The 15,658-nt window shown below is 47.7% G+C and overlaps 2 protein-coding genes across 5 annotated transcripts; both read right to left on the bottom strand.

Annotated features, from left to right (window-relative positions):
* Positions 1-17: 17 nt before the first annotated feature.
* Positions 18-11,989, bottom strand: UBAP1L (ubiquitin associated protein 1 like). Of its 4 annotated transcripts, none has more exons than XM_014874626.2 (6): positions 11,850-11,989; positions 7,593-7,747; positions 5,607-6,359; positions 4,517-4,726; positions 2,023-2,124; positions 18-1,144 (listed from the first exon to the last, which is right to left on the bottom strand). In XM_014874626.2, exons 2-6 carry the CDS (start codon positions 7,722-7,724, stop codon positions 1,010-1,012), a joined length of 1,332 nt encoding a protein of 443 aa, XP_014730112.2. In that variant the 5' UTR covers positions 7,725-7,747; positions 11,850-11,989; the 3' UTR covers positions 18-1,009. The 4 variants fall into 4 exon arrangements, with proteins under 4 accessions (XP_014730112.2, XP_088028804.1, XP_088028806.1 ...); XM_088172678.1 differs by having other exon boundaries at positions 7,593-11,105; positions 11,850-11,886; XM_088172680.1 differs by lacking the exon at positions 11,850-11,989 and adding an exon at positions 10,993-11,105.
* On the bottom strand, positions 11,173-15,615 carry PDCD7 (programmed cell death 7). Its single transcript, XM_014874546.2, has 5 exons — positions 14,917-15,615; positions 13,680-13,818; positions 13,114-13,350; positions 12,440-12,527; positions 11,173-12,071 (listed from the first exon to the last, which is right to left on the bottom strand). The coding sequence occupies exons 1-5, from the start codon at positions 15,598-15,600 to the stop codon at positions 11,954-11,956; spliced, it is 1,266 nt and encodes a 421-aa protein (XP_014730032.2). The 5' UTR covers positions 15,601-15,615; the 3' UTR covers positions 11,173-11,953.
* Between the last annotated feature and the right edge of the window lie 43 nt (positions 15,616-15,658).

The raw sequence follows: 15,658 nt of genomic DNA, 5'->3' as shown, positions 1-15,658 counted from the left end.
AGACAAACACTGCAGAAGAACCCCCCAAGCATCTTTACTCAAAGAAATTACATCTGTATCTAATTCACAGGAAAATAACACACATTATGTGAGAACACTGTCCACTGTTTCACTGCCAAGCCAGGACACACATCCTGTACAGTGATCTGAATCTCTCATTCTCTGTCCTTCAGTTACATACAGAAATTCCCTTGGGCATCCAGATGTTCCTGATGCTGACATTCCTGCTTCACTTCATTTGGAGCCACTGTCTTCACAGTTTAGGGAAGCATACCCTGAATTTTCCCGATTTGGGCAGAGCATGAGGGCAGTGAGCAGTTCCCCATCTCTCTGTTCTGATTTCATGGAATTGCCTGAGGACAAACTTTTGCCTCCACCATTTTTCATAGCACTGGATAAACCTCATGTATTTCAGAGCAAGGGCAGCTTGTTTTCTTTCTTTACCCACATAGAACTGTGCATTTTCCACACATTTCTGGTTTAAAAGGAGAAGCTAATGCGATCAAAGTGGATTTCAATTATAATATTCAACTGTGACTAAGTCAGCTGAGACTCTTCCCAAGCGAGGAGCAACACATGTTCCTGCAGGAGCCTTCAGATTTTAGGAAAACAATTTCTTCTGTTGATTTATATAATCTTTTAAGAATTCCCATTTGATTGTAGCTGAAAACATGATATCCATCACCCCAGGCGGAGGGAGAACACTGGTTTGGTTTGGGTTTTGCAAAAATCTAAGCCGAAGGCAGTTTGGATCTTCTTTAATTTAATCTGAACAGCTGACATGATCAAGGGTGGGGATGTGTGGGTGAGGAGATAAACATTCCTGCTAGGCAGTCAGTGCCTGAATGACAAATATTCTTATGATGAATGCCCATAAAATGAGACACCAAGGCAGAGCTGTGACGTTGTGTGTCTGGTACTTCCAGGGGTGGGGATGGAGCAGCAGAATCACCTGAGTCCTTCTGGTCTGGTGTGGAGAGGAGAAACTGTGACTGCTCCAGGATGCTGCTCAGTGGGTTTTCATTACAAGCTCTTCCAGCGCCCTCTCCCTCTGATTCCCACAAAGCAAAAGCACTTCTTTGACTTCATTTTGCTGGAAGCCCATATCATTAAACTGAGCCAACAGATGCAAGAATTCAGCTGCCTGGAGGAAGAAGGAGGAGAGAAGTATGATGTGATCATGGATGGATATATCATGTGATTGCAGCAAAAGCAGTACTGTGGGACAAGGCTGCAGCCAGAAGATCTGGCTGGGTGGTATCACAGTGGCAGCAGATTGAGGGCACACATATCCCTGGTAGCATTGCAACTTCTTAAAAAAGAATTAATTAATAAAGTCAGCCTCTAGCTTCACTATTCCCTATAACATTTATATCAATTCCATGCAGTGTTTGCCCGCATAATGAAGAGAGCAGGGAATGGCAGTGAGCACAGCTGGAATTCATTTGTCCTGCTCCCCCTCTTGGCTCAGGCTGGGCCCCAGCACCACAACATCACCCAGAGCTGTGTCCTTAATAAATAAACCCTTCCCTGACACTGAGACCTGGCATTCTCCCACTGCCACTGCCCTAAGGAGCAGTGACACAGCAATCCTGTGCAGGCATCTGCATCCTGGAAAACACTGCCAGGCCAGATTTCATGCAGTTCTACCTCCCCAGGCTCTTCATCACCCCCAGGAGGAGACTGATGATGGAGACAAATGCCCAGTTCTCCATGGTTCTCCTCCTAGAAGGGAGAGCTGGCAGGGCTGGAGAGAGCTGAGTGCTGGTGGGCTCGGGATGGGATTCCCTGTGCAGGGGCTGAGTGAGCATCATGCCACACAACAGGGTGAGAAGAAGAGCAGAGAAAAGCGAAGGAGCACGTGTCCTCCCCGAGGGATCTTTATGGTGACGCTGCCCTAGAGGTCTGGCCCTCCATGAGGCTGCAGGAGAACCTGTGGAGGTAGAGGGAAGGGTGCAACCCACTGAAAAAGAGCCTGGAGAACACAACACAAAGGGCTGGGCTGTGCTATCCCATTCTGACCTTTTTCTCTGAGTACTGGAACATTTCCATGGCTTCCTCCACCTGCCCTTCCTCATAGCCCTGCTTCAGCAGCCGATCACAGGCACCCAGGTAGCTCAGGAACTGCAGAGGAAGACAGACAGGTTAATCCAGCTTTGCAGGCATGGGGAACAAGGCCAGTCAGGAGCCCCCCTGCCACCTCCCAGGGACACATGGGGAATACATGAGCCACCACCATCTTGCCAGTTCCCATCTAATGCTCAGCCAGGGTGGTCTGTCTGTCTGCAGGATTCCCAGTGGGAGACAATATCTTGATCCCCCTTCACCCTCCCAGGGTGGGAATGGGAACAAGGTGGAGGAAGGACAAGGAGGAAACCAAACATGTGAACATGGGAGATACAGTGATGGCCTCCAGGCTGCAGGGTGAGGCAGAGCCTGTCTTGGTGGGATGACTCCACTCAGCTGACCCCGCATCCCTTTGATGTGCTGGGGTTCAGGCACCCGTGGATTTGCTCCAGGGTCCAAGTGCAAAACCTGCCCCAGAGGAGACCTGTGTGCTGTCATTACTGAAAGTAAACAGTTTTTTTTGGCTTTCCTCGTTGTTCTTGGAGTGCTGACAGCACAATTCCCAGCAGCATCTTTTAAGTACCGCGAGAATCACTCACTGTCCAAAAACATATGGGACAGGCAATAATAATGAGCTATACAATAGTAGGGGGGAAAAAACATCCCACAGGTCTCTCCAAAGCTTCTACATCCAAGGAGAGGCTGATTCACTTCTCCCTAGATTCACCAGCACGCAGACCTCCACCCTCCCCAGCACTGCCATTGATACTCTAGTAAAGGCAAGGCCTTCTGTAGCCTTCCTTAGAAACAATGCTTTCCTAATTTTGGTGGAAGAACTTCTCTACTAGAGTGGTCTCTGCCAGTTTCACTTGACACTGCAAGGAAATTGAGCAATTTTTGGCTACTCTCTGGTACTTCCATCAATCCTCACAGTTGAAGTAGTCATTGTCACACATGGAAACATCAAGTATAACCAGCAAGCAATAAAAGCACAGGTCTTCTTTTCAACTTCAGCTGGAACATATTTTCCAGGAAGATTTAGAAAAATTTGGTGGTTTGGTATTTGTAAAAGATGCATGAAGGATCAGATATTATCTTGGCTGTATTGGGCATAAATGGGAAGAATGGGAACTACTAGTGAGGAAGGCATGGGCTAGAAGGCAGATATTTTCTTTTGGTGCAGTAATCTCTTCTCCAAAGGAGTGGGAGTCCTGGTGTTTATACAGAAGGGAGCAGGCTGTACCCATTTCCCCCCTTAATAAGATGCACTGTTTCTTCATTTTGAAGCCAGCAATTGCTAAAGACACCCTCGCATGGCTCTATGAAACAACACGGGCTGCTCTGCCCATCTCTCTGTGCCTAGATGAAACCTCTATGGATTGAAGACATAAAGCCTCCCTTCCCACCTCAGCTCGCCTGAAACTCCAGAGAGCCCTGGGGAGCTGGTCCAGCTGGGATGAGTAGGGAGGGAGCCGGAAGCTGCAGGATGACTCAGCCACAGAGCAGCTCCTGCGCCGACCGGGCGGGTGAGAGCCGGCCCACGCAGCAGAAGCAGCTCCCAGGGGAATGGCAAGGACACTGGCAGCCAGCAGTGGCTGCTTGGTGCTCTGCCTGCTCGTGCCCTGCTAGGGTCTGCTCCTGCTCCCTGGCTTGACAGCCCTATGGATATCTCTCTTGCTCAGCTGTGATTAAGACCCTTCTCTCTCTGCAAGAACTACTTGGACAATTTAGCCCTAAAATCCTGTGCTGGTCCAGCCCCAGGTTTGCCAAGGGAGTCAGAGCCAGCAGCTTCCCTCATGTCACGGATGCTCTGAGCCCACCTGGACCTTTCTGACATTCATCTGGACAAACAGAGACATTGGGAATGAGGATGCAGCACAGCAGGCAGGGATGTCCTCATATACCAGGGGTAGGAAGAGGCTGCATGTTAAGTATTTTCAATAAATTCCAGGTCATTATAGAGGGTTCCTCAGGAAAAGAGCTCTGGGACTCCACTGCAATGATTGCATGGATTCCCTGGTTGCTCCAACACTGGGAAGTTGTGTTTTGGAGAGAGCCCAACCAAATCTCCGAGGTATTCCTACAGTCCTGCTCTGACAGGATGAACCATGGCAATAATCACACAAATCCAACAGCTGGGAAAAATGATGTGCAAAAAGTTTCCATATATGGGGGCAAAATTTGTACCTCAAAAGGACATGATGCTTCACACAACAGATTGAAGAGATAACGAAGCCAGCCGTGATTATGCGCTGAAAAGCTGAGGGCAACTCATTGCTATTTTATTACAGCAAAAGTGTAATCTCATGGAAAATCCTGTCAGCTGTGGTCTGACACCAAAGTGGAAAGGCAAGGCCATGAAAAACCTACCCCAAAGAAGACAGCCATTCCCTTCTCCATGAAGGGAATTTTACCAGAAATTTCTCAGTGCTGTGCCAGCTCCACCAACCTGACTTAAACTTTGCCTTCCAGTCTTCTGGAGGGTGAGGATGGCTTTCTGGGTGGGGTAGCCCAGGGCTATGACGGGCTCGATGAGGTCTCGCTCCTCTTGGCTCAGCGCAGAGAGCAGATCAGCCGAGGAATCCGGCTGGGATCTGTGGCAGCTGAGAGGTCGTCCAGGCGTGGAGGTAGGGGGGAGGCAAGTGTAGGGGCTGAGGGACTGCAAGGAAAAAAACAGATGGTCTTATTGCTCCAGGTCATGGAATGAAGTGAAACAACCTAGGTTGAGGCAATGCCTCTGAATGCTGGTGGTTACCTTGCTCTCCAGAAGAGGAAATATCAAATAGGCATCAAATGAGACTGGGCTTAATTAAATCCAGGCTCAGCTATAGATACAGGTCAGAGAAGAGTGCTCAGGGTGGGTGTTGTACAAATACACACGGGCATTTAATCTTATCTTAATTACTCCATGTCAAATGCAACTGCATATAAATAACGTGGTCATTCATGTATCTGACAGTTTTATTGCAGGTTTTCAGTAATTCATCTCCTAAATCTCTCAAGCAGCTGGATTAGATGCAATTTCTTAAAAGCAGGGTGCAATTCAGATTTAAGGTGACAGAGTATTATTTACTCCATCCTTTAATATCACTGTCTCTGTCACTAAATTATCTGTTTTTCTATGAAGTCCAAAGTTTCCTAGAAAAGGCATAATGACTGTAAGGGGACATTTCCCTATAAACCCCACTTATATGTGTTCGAATGAGATAATGCAGCAAAAAGGACAAACCTTCATATTTCACCGTTTTTAGTGTTTCAATTAAAAATCAGATTAGACCCTGCTTGGGGAAAACACAGATCTTTTGGACAGAGCAAGTAAATGTGCACCCAGAAAGCTTCTTTCAACCTCAGTGAAAAAATCAAACCCTTTCTTCACTTCTTGTGAAAACTTCAGCAATTCCTCATAGGCCCAGTGTTTCCAAAGCCCCATTTCGGTTCCTTTTTGCTGGCCAGCCCCCACCAAATGAGACCAATTCGATGCCCTCCACCTCCCTCCTCTCTCAGCTATGAACAAAGGGCCACCAGAGGAATATCCTCACCGGTATGGTGGGCTTGTGCTGCTTGATGGGAGGGATGGGCGTGGCTGTGGGCAGAGGAGCTGGCACAGCCGTCCCCTGCTGGGACACGTCCGGATCTGGCCCGTACTTGACGCTGTGGTTGGTGCCGGGGCACTGGGGGAGCAGCCGTGGCACCAGGATCCCCCTGCTCCCTGTGGCAGCTCTGTTCAATGGATGCACCAAAGCAGCCAGCTTCCTCCTGGCGGCTTCCAGCTCATTCTTCATGTTGTTAAATATCACCATGGATCTTCTCTGCTTGCTGGGGTCTGGGCTGGCTGGGCTGTGGACATTGTTCTCTGGCGAGGGCTCCAACAAGCCGGGCGATGTCTTTGGTCGGGTCTGGTAAAAGCCGGGGCGTGAAGACACACTTCTCCCAGAGCTTCTCCTCCTGGAGAGAAGCGTTTCATCCTTGTCATTCTCTTCCCAAGAGGTTGAGGAGTACTCATCATCCGAGTACTCGCCCTCATCTGAGTGCCAGGTGTCACTCTCGGTGTCGGACAGGGCCACCCTGCCCTTGGCGTGCCCGTAGGAGCTGTCGGCAGCGCTCAGGCTGATGGAGCGCCGCACCGGCCCGTCCCGCCCCCGCCCGCTGTAGGAGTCGGCGGGATCCACCAGCAGCAGCCAGCACGGGGGAGCCGTGGGGACGACTTCGGAGGTGACTCGATGGCGGGAGGTTTGCTGCTGAGAGGCCACCTCCACCCAGTACAGCACCTTCCTTTCCAGGGAGAAGTCGTGCTGCAAAAGAGAGAGAGAGGCAGCTGGTGAGGACATGTGAAACCAGACTACATAGTATGGAGCAAACCATGCACTCCACGAGGCATCTTAAGGGCTGCAGTCTTCCCATATCAGCTCCTATTTCCCTGAGCATTAGGGCTGGCTGTAGGATTGGGCAGTGCCAGCCTCATCTCTGTAGGGAATCCCCAAATTTACACTTCAAAAGAGTCTTATCTATGAAGCCATTACTATTGTGAGTTGCACCTATAATTCTTTGGAGAAATGTTTTATGCTTGGAGGTGTTTGTGTCATTTTGACTGTGGAAGGCAGGAGTGTGCAAACATCCCAATTTTAGGCAGCTGCAGAGAGGCACTGCATCCAGCTACAGGCTGCCCCCAGGATGGTGGCAGTTTGTTTGTGACCCTCATTAGCAGCACTTGGCAGAGCCACTCAGGGGCTCACCAGCCACCAAGAGGAGAGATGCCACCTCAGGCAGAAGCAGAACCAGCCATGGGATTCTCTAGTGGCGCCAGGGTCTCGGCTGGTCCCCAAACAGAGTTGTCATTTCCACATAGTTCAGCTTAAAATATAAGTATGTTTGTGACTGAAATCTGAGGGTTTTCCTGGAACAAACAAGCCTTGCCCGTCCCAGAGCTCTCCAAACAAGGTCTCCTCCTGACAGGCAGGCAAGTACATTCACAGCCCAGGAATGCTGTTTTTACTGTTCCTGCCATTTGGGTCAGCTGTGGACCCAAATCAGCCTCCCTAGGAAAACACCCTCACATCCCTTCATAAGGATCAGCCTGGACCAGCAGCACAATGGCTTGGCCTTGGAGGGGAGCATCAAATCATGCCCAAATAGGAAGAAACAGGGGGTATATATGTTTCCAGCACAGATAGTATTGCCTGCTTATAGCTGGTAGATTTATTGGTAAATATTAAATAAATATTATTAATAAATGAGACAGTGGTAACTCCGAAGTAGAAAACAACCCCAGAGCAGAGCCTGAAGTTTGTCCTCCTATCCCAGAAAAACTTAACCCTCCTGCTTGGAAAGGATTTTTAGAAAGCAACCCCAAATCAACCCCATCATCACTGCCACATACCACAAATCATCCTCACCTCCTCCCAATACTGCTGCAAACCAGCCAGTGAAGAGGAGATCAGTCAGGAGGTTTCCCTTTCCTTCTTTCACGAGAACACTGCTGACATCCCTTTGAGCATCCCCCAGCGGTGACTCGGGTGTGAACTCACCATGGTGCTCATGAGGATGTCGGTGCAGTCAGGGAGCTCAATGTCCGGGGCAGTGACTAAAGTGATTTCTCCCTCTGAGTCCCCATTGAGGCTCATGGCTGTCCGGAAGGGAACTTCATCCAGGTAGTTCATTGCTGCTGCCTGATTTCTTGCTGCTGGAGGGAGGGAAACAGAAACTGTAAGAGGGAGGACTAGCATCTCTTAAATTGTCTGGAAGGAGAGAAGTATGAGCTGTTTCTAGTGCCAGCTGGGTAAAAAGAGATTGGCAAAATCTTTATTACTGACACCAGGAAGCTTTGTCTGAACTAACCTTTGCTATTCGCAGCTTGAGCCAGCAGGACCTGATCAAGCTTATGGCTTCCCTTGGCAGAGATCCTGAGCATTTTTCTCCTCCATGCTTGCCCTGCTGCTTCCCATCCCTCCTGTCTCTCCCTCCTCCTCCGGTGCCATTGCACACTCCCTTCCCCAAGCTGAGGACAGACTGAGCACTTTTTCCAGCTACAGCAGGAGAAAGCACAGCCAAGGAGGACAGCTTGCAGGTCTCCCCTGTCTGTACAACCTGTGGTGACAGAACTCATGCACATGGCCTCGTGCTGCTAAGCCATCACATGGAGCATCCCGAGGGAGCTGGGGTGAGGACATCCCTTCGGGAACTGCAGCAGCTTACTGGGAACCAGGCAAGGAAGCTGGTGCATCAGGCAAGCTTGGGAATTATGAGAATGTCAAACAATTTTTAAGATTAGCTTTTAAGAACCATGCATTCATTTTAAGTGTGGTGATGGTTTTAGATCAAGAATTGCAGGGGAGAGAAAAATTGCTGGTGAATTGGGAATGCTCTCAGGGAAAATACTACAAGTGTCACCATCAGGTCTCTATCGATGTTTCAATTTACTAAAAACACATTACTTGCTGCATGAAGCCTCGAGCTTTCAGCTTCCCAGTGATGACAGTGTGTAAAATCCCTTCTTTTATAGATTATAAACTGTTAGGAGCTGGTAGCTAGTCTTCCACTGAGTTCTGGTAGTGGCAGCATGTGCCTGCTCATCCCAACATCCTCAGCACTCATCCTCAGGTCACACTGTAAATATGTATGTGACATCTCTAAGTGCTTTTCCCAATTATTTTTTTCCTTTAAAAACAAACAGCTTCTATGACAACAAGAATAAACATTCCACTAAAAGGAAATATGCAGAAGAATATATACAAGGATGACTAAACTGCCTTTTTAAAGCAAAAATAGGAGTCTATAATGGGAGATGGGGTTCAGGGAAGTTTCCTGTCTTGGCAAAGGACTCACAAAGAGCTTCCAGACCAAAGAAAGTGACATACACAATCAACATACACAATCACTTGATGTAATTCAGATGGTCATCCCAGAATGACAACAGGGTTGTCACTTTGCCTGCTTACGCCAGGAGCCTTTAATCCCTTTGCACAAGCAGAACCCCTAACGAGCTTTGTGCTCCTGCACATGTCCTGCCACTAACATGAGACACAGGCAACGTGTTGGGATCCCACACAGAGCCAGGCCATCTGCTCAACTTAAGAGAGCTCAGCTTAAGGGATAACCCACGTCAGCACTAGCAAGGTGATGCCTGAAAACATCTGTAAAGGAAACCACCTTCCCTCAGATTTCCTCTTCTCCTCAAGCAGCTCCTGTATGCAAGGGGGATAGACCTTCCCTGCCCGGTTTATAACTATATATATTTATAGCCTAGCTTGGGCTATAGACTGGCTCTTCCTAAAATCCTAGGGTGCTGAGGAAAGCAGTGGGTCAGCATCTGTCACCCAGAATGGCTCCACCCAGGTTCAAATTCTACTTCAAGGGATGGTGATGGATAGTGTGTCTGAAGCCACGATGAAGAAAATGTGAGGAGATGATGGTACCATATCTCTCTGTATTTCACTGCATCATAAATATTGTGCTTTGAGAGAGCCTCACACAAGTGTTAATTCACAAAACCACAGTTTAGAAAACAAGAAGTACTTTAGGGCAGGAGCAGTCACAACAAAAATGCTACTAGAGAAGGATAAAAGAGGGTCAGTCATAAACACCAATTCCCACCAGAAGGGAAGTCCTACAAGGGCTCTGACCTCATGTTCTCCCCAGCAGTCCTGCCCACTTTCACATCATAGACACAGGCCAGTGCATGAACCAGTTCCCATCAAGAAGGGGCTGTGTCTAAACAGTGTGAGAAACCCGAACTGCAGCAAGACCAGGGGAGGAAGAGGATACAAATGAATCTTGGAAACTCACAGCCAACCTCTCTCTTCTTCTGGGCTACACTAAGTTTTTAAAACTTAAACACAGTGGGAAATATTACACTCAGAAAAATAGGAATTAAGTCTGAACACACACTTTTTAAATTAATACCCTGTGTCCATGTATTTTATGAGTTTAGATTTTAAACATTCCTCCCCACCTGTGGCTTCAATGAGTTCCTCACTAAAGCTATTAAACATTTTAATGCAGATGTCGTTAGACAGGAGCAAATACACAGAACATTATAAAGGTAGATCCTCCCCTGGTATTTTCAAGCCCCATGTTTATTAGCAGTATGAAGCTGTCCTTACCGTCAGATGAACTCATGGAGCTCTCTCCTCGCAGGGCAGGGAGAACAGAGGTGCTGCTTTGCTGCTCCTTATCTACTGCTCAGCTCTTTAAATTCCTGCAGTGTCAGACAAGCAGCTGACTTGGACAGCTTTGAGATAATCGGAACTTAAGCAGTTGGCGTGTTCCATCAGACATGCTGATGGGATAAGGAGCCTAATTGTTTAAGAAGAGCATCCTCTGGTCACTAAGCTGCCTGAACTGAAAGTGCTGGGTTTGTATTGGTTTTATACAGTTGCTCTTATTTTTATATTTGATCTTGTGTGTTTTTAACAGGGAAGACTCCCCAGGATCTGCCTCAGCCTTGGGTTTGGAGTAATGAGATGCTGGAAGTGGCATTAGGGATGGGAGGATGCAGGAAAGAGCAAATCAGAACACTACCTGCAGAGGACTTCATGGCAATCTGTATTTTGGGGTGCTGCAGGTGAGCAAGAACTGCAAACTTCTGCACTCCTGTTCTATCAGGAGCTACCAGTTCATGTCTCTTACTGACGGAAACCAGTGCAAAGGTTCAGCCAGGACACTACTTACATTACACCTAAGGCCCAAGTATTGAATGTAGGCAATGACGTGTGAATTACGCACTGTTGTGACGCCAAGAGGCAAAGCACTGGAGAGATTAACTCAATTCCCACACCTTGGGGCTAAGCAATAAGGACTGCAGCTCTGGAAAGGTGCCACAGCAATCTGTGCAGAACAGCAAAGCTCCAAATCCATATGGCCCGTCACAGTTACAAGTAAACTGTCCAGAATATGGAAAGCTTTGACATCAGATGTCACCTCTGTCACCTTGCAGGAGGAAGAATTTCCTTCTCGCAAACCTTTTCCCAACAATTCTCTCCTCGTTGGAGACGTATTTGATGCAAAGCACTCAAACAAATCTCTCCCCTGGCGTGAAAATGCTTTAAACAAAAAAACAAAAATCCATTTTTCTCTGTTTGTTCTGTATAAAAAAAACAACTTACAAAATAAAGCTGTGGTTTTTAATCAAATATTATAGACATGATTTGTCCCTATACAAAAATATCTACATAGTCAAAACACTTACAATAGGTTAGACTTCAGATTTTATTACATTTTTTTCCAGCAGGCTTATTCATCAAATTTATATTTATTCACATGGCTGTCTGACCTAGTTCACCACAACTGGGAATTTTTTCCATGTTTTGGTATCAGTTTTAGTCCACAAAACTAAAATGTCAACAGCTGCTTTAATCAACCTTGAAAAACCCTGTCTTGTTTGTACTTCAGAATTCGTTTAAACTTGTAATAGGTTTGTCTCTACACCCAAAAATACAGGAATTATTTTGACAGTGATGCTTAACATGCTTCATTTAAGAAGAAAAACATGTTTACTAATGATCTCTTTTTTTTTTTTTATAATTCTTCATTTCTGAAGTTTTCATCATCCTTTATAAAGATAAAAGCCACTAAAAAAGGATGTTAGTACTGGCACAAATACCACCATCAGCAATGCTCCTTTATTAAGATTGAGATTTAACAAGAACTCGCAGCTGGATTGTAATTCCACACCACGAGAGGCCTGGCAGCTCTGGGCTTGCTCAGCTATCTCCCTGCACAGTCAATCAGCAAAAAACAATTATTAAACTTTTTTTCAAGATGTTCCAGTAAAGACATTCCAGTACCTGGCTGCTGAAAGAGAAGATGAGACTTCCTCTTTGGACCCTCTCATATCTACACGCAATTATAATGAAGCAATCCTCCAACGTTGAAATAATTTATTAGTAAATTATCTGACAGCAGTGGCCCAAGTGTCATTGGTGGGGAGACTCGGGAGAACCCATCCAGGAGGGATGCAGCTTCCTTCAGGGTGGTCAGCTGGCACCAAGTACTGATCCCATTCATGCCTTTAATAGAGAGAGCATTGTTTGAGAGGAGAGCTGGGATTAATTTGGTGGTAAGGTTTATTATATACCCACATAGATGTTGCTGATTGATACAAAACCCACAATATTTGTACTCTTAACTTGTTTTTCAAAAGACAAATGTGAAAATTCAATGTTCTGGTGTTAAATGGAACAGTTATGCATGGAAGTGCACTCTGCCTCACACGGGCATCTGTTGGATATGACTCAAGCAAGAAACTTGAAAAAAACAGAACAATCCATTGCATAACCATATTTGGAAGCTGACAAACCAAAAGAGGCACTGAATTTACAATTGCAAAAAACAGTGTTTGCCATCTCTGATGATAAAATACTTTCTTTGGTTTTACCTGATCTGGATTAGAGCTGCTACAGAATGTTCAGCTTGTAAGTAGTAGTCTCTGAAAGGCTGCAGTAGATGGGCCAGTGGGAATTCAGCTGTGAAAACACAGACACAAATTGTTTAATAATCCAGAAAAACCTTCCATTCTAGTGTGTCTCAGAAGCCCCAGATTTGCAAAATAATTTGCTACCGCCAGCTGCAATCTGACATCAGGTCTCTAGGTAATATATGAAGGACTGTTTACATGTTACACATCTCCTTGTCCATATCATAGTGGTCAGAGGAAAGCCAAGACTAGCAAAACTTCCTGCCTCCACTATCTAAAAACGGGGACTTTTGGACACTGAATCCAGATTACCTGAGTCACACCTACCAAAGCATCAGACTAAAGCATCTACTGGGTTCTGTTTATTCTCACTTCAGTTTAATCTACAACCTCTTCTTGCAAAATATTATGAAACCAGCTTGAGATGTGCTGCAGTCCATGTCAAAGAGCTCAACAGTTCCTCTTACACCACAGGTGTTAACAGCACTATGTTTACCTTCCATTCTCAGACCATAAATTATTCCAATGGATGATTCGTTTCTCAGCTAGATCTGTGCCTGCATTTCAAATCCAGTGTCTGTGAGATGAGGATGTGATATAGAAAAACACTGTTAAGAACAGGATGCAGAATTTACCTGGGTCCCCAAACAGCTTGGAATCCATTTCCAGTTTCTGCTGTAGTAGTTTTTCCCTTTCCTTCTTCTGTTTCTTTTCCATTTCCCTCTTCCTTTCCTCCTCCTGTTCTCCCTCCAGCATAACCCTTAATGCTCTTTCTTCAGCTTCATACAGTTCTGTGCGAGTTTTGAGCAATGTTTTCAGACTCTCCACCTGATTTTCAAATGCTTCATCTGCTGAAGGAGGGGGACAAACACCTGAACAGAAAGAGAAGTGATTTTAAGTTTTCAGATTCAGAAAGGGGTTTGATATCAGACTTGAGAGCAGAGCTGGCAAAATCTCAGAGGAACATTAGCTTAACCTTGTTAATAGACGGAATTCTTACTGGAAAAATCCTTCTTCCAGAAAGAGCTTGGAAACATAGGAACACAACCACTTAATTGAGCATTTTGTACCTATTCTTGTAATTAAAATCACAATGAAGACATAGCTTTTTGAGGCTGCACCTTGCTAGTCAGCACAGGGCACCCTCATCTTATTTTCTGTGTGTGCAATTAAGAAAGTTGGGACCAATCTTGTAACGAACCTTTCCTGGCAGCAGCTTCTTTCCTCAGTTTCCGAAGCTTTTCCAAGCCACGCAGGACGTCCATCATCCTCTTTGTATCTGCTTGTTTCTTCCTGACTTCAGACAGGACACTGTCAGCAGCAGCCTTCAGCTCTCGCTCCTATGAAAGGATAGAAAAAAACAGACGAGATGTGTGAAATATCCCTCGAAGACAAGAATCAGATGGCATTTTCAGAAATTAGCAAAGCACCAGAGAGCAGAGTGACTTCACAGTAACAGCAACAAGTCAAGCCAACCATCCAGCCTTGCCTTTTTATGAAAAAAAGGCTAAAATACCACATACTTGAGGAAAAAATCATGCTGTGGGACTCATAAATCTGGGCCAAATCACAGAATGATGGAATTGTTAAGGTTGGAAAAGATCACGTCTACCTGTCAACCCACCACCACCACCACCATGTTCACTAATAAATCACATCCTCAGGTGCCACATCCACACATTTTTGAACACTTCCTAGATGATTTATGAATTATGAAAGCCTGAGAGCCTTTAACCCCAGAAATTTAGGGTAAATACTTTACAATAAACAGAAATCATCCCAATTCCACAGTTCTGCAATTAGACACCATTAACCTGCCACTGTCTGACCCCAAACCCTTCCTCAGCAGCTGCTCTGGACCATTCCAGCAGCAGACCAGCAGAAAGGGAGCTCTTCAGCAAAAAACCAACAGAAAGGTGCCTACAGCACTTCCCAACAAGTCTAATTTGAGGTGGTATTTTTTGCTTTGGAGATGTTTTACTTCCCCATGAGATCAAAAAGGTTGTAAACTACAAGATTTAGAAGGATGAAAGCAGAAGAAAGGCTGATGGATACTGAAACAGCACTGACCACCACAAGGTAGCTGTGAGCTGTGTGGACAGGCTGGTACTCGAGACCAGATAGGAAAACCTCCAGGAGTTCAGAAACAACTTAAACTCAAATTTCATGTCAAGGCCTAGAATATGAGGATGGCAAAACTGAGATGCCCACCAAGACTTCTAAGCAAGAAGCAGGACTGCAGGCCTTGGAAAGAGCACAGTCTGTCAGTATGCTGAAGTCATTCAGCACCTCAGGGGCACCCACTGAAGCACGGGGGTCAAAGTCAGGTGTGGGGCAGGCACAGCCCGCCGTGACCCCATTACCGACAGGTCACCCCTGCTCCACCGCGCTCTCCTGGAGCCCCGGGGACAGGCAAGACCGGGCACTCGGGACCATACCCGGTTCTTTTCCTCCACCTCCTGGATGCACTTAGCCCGCCACTGGTCGATCTTGGCCTCCCGCTCGGCGGCCCGGGCCACCTCCTCCTCCTTGGCCGCCCTGGCTTCGTGTTTCCTCCGCTGCAGGCGCAGCCTCCTCTTCCTCGCCCTCTCGGCCTTCCTGCGCAGCGCCTCGCCGTACCCGGGCTCCCGCAGGGGTCGCACGACCTCCCGCAGCTCTCGCAGCGCCTCCTCCGCCTCCTCCCGCGCCCGGGCCCAGCCCGGCTCGTCGCCCTCATCCTCGCAGCGCCGCAGGGCCCGGCAGAGCGCTGTCACCCGGGCCACCCGCCCCAGCGCCGCCACCGCCACCGCCCGGGCGCTGCTGGGGCTGGCGGCGGCGGGCGGCGGTGGCGGTGGGGGAGCGGCGCGGCGGCGGCCCAGGAACTGCGACAGCCACAGCTCATCCTGCTGCCGCTGCACCGCCTCCTCCTCGGCCGCTGTCCGCGGCGGGGCCGGCGCTAAGTAGGGGACGCCCGGCGGGAAGCGCGGTCCGCCTTCACCCGCAGGCGGCGGCAAGAAGAAAGGCGGGGGTGCCACCGGCCCCACCGCGAAGGGCGCTGGGCGGACGGCGGGGCCGGGGAAGGGCGGCGGGAAGGCGCGGAAAGGCGGCGGGAGGCGGGCGGGGAACGGCGGCGGCTGCGCCATGATCCCGCCACAGTCCCCTCAGCGCGCCGCCATGACACCGCCTCAGCTCCCGCCTCAG

The sequence above is a fragment of the Sturnus vulgaris genome, chromosome 13 (assembly GCF_052056855.1).
Source record: "Sturnus vulgaris isolate bStuVul1 chromosome 13, bStuVul1.hap1, whole genome shotgun sequence".
NCBI lineage: Eukaryota > Metazoa > Chordata > Aves > Passeriformes > Sturnidae > Sturnus > Sturnus vulgaris.
This window is presented reverse-complemented; position numbering and strand designations above follow the sequence as displayed.

Coding starts and splice junctions, on each gene's coding strand:
- UBAP1L (XM_088172678.1), bottom strand. CDS start 7,790: ATGCTAGTCCTCCCTCTTACAGTTTCTGTTTCCCTCCCTCCAGCAGCA. Junction 6,360..7,592: donor ACATCCTCATGAGCACCATG/GTGAGTTCACAC, acceptor TCTCTTTTGCAG/CACGACTTCTCCCTGGAAAG. Junction 1,145..2,022: donor TCCAGTACTCAGAGAAAAAG/GTCAGAATGGGA, acceptor TTCTTCCTCCAG/GCAGCTGAATTCTTGCATCT.
- PDCD7 (XM_014874546.2), bottom strand. CDS start 15,600: ATGGCGCAGCCGCCGCCGTTCCCCGCCCGCCTCCCGCCGCCTTTCCGC. Junction 13,819..14,916: donor AGGTGGAGGAAAAGAACCGG/GTATGGTCCCGA, acceptor ATCCTTTCATAG/GAGCGAGAGCTGAAGGCTGC. Junction 12,528..13,113: donor CAAGCTGTTTGGGGACCCAG/GTAAATTCTGCA, acceptor GTGTTTTCACAG/CTGAATTCCCACTGGCCCAT.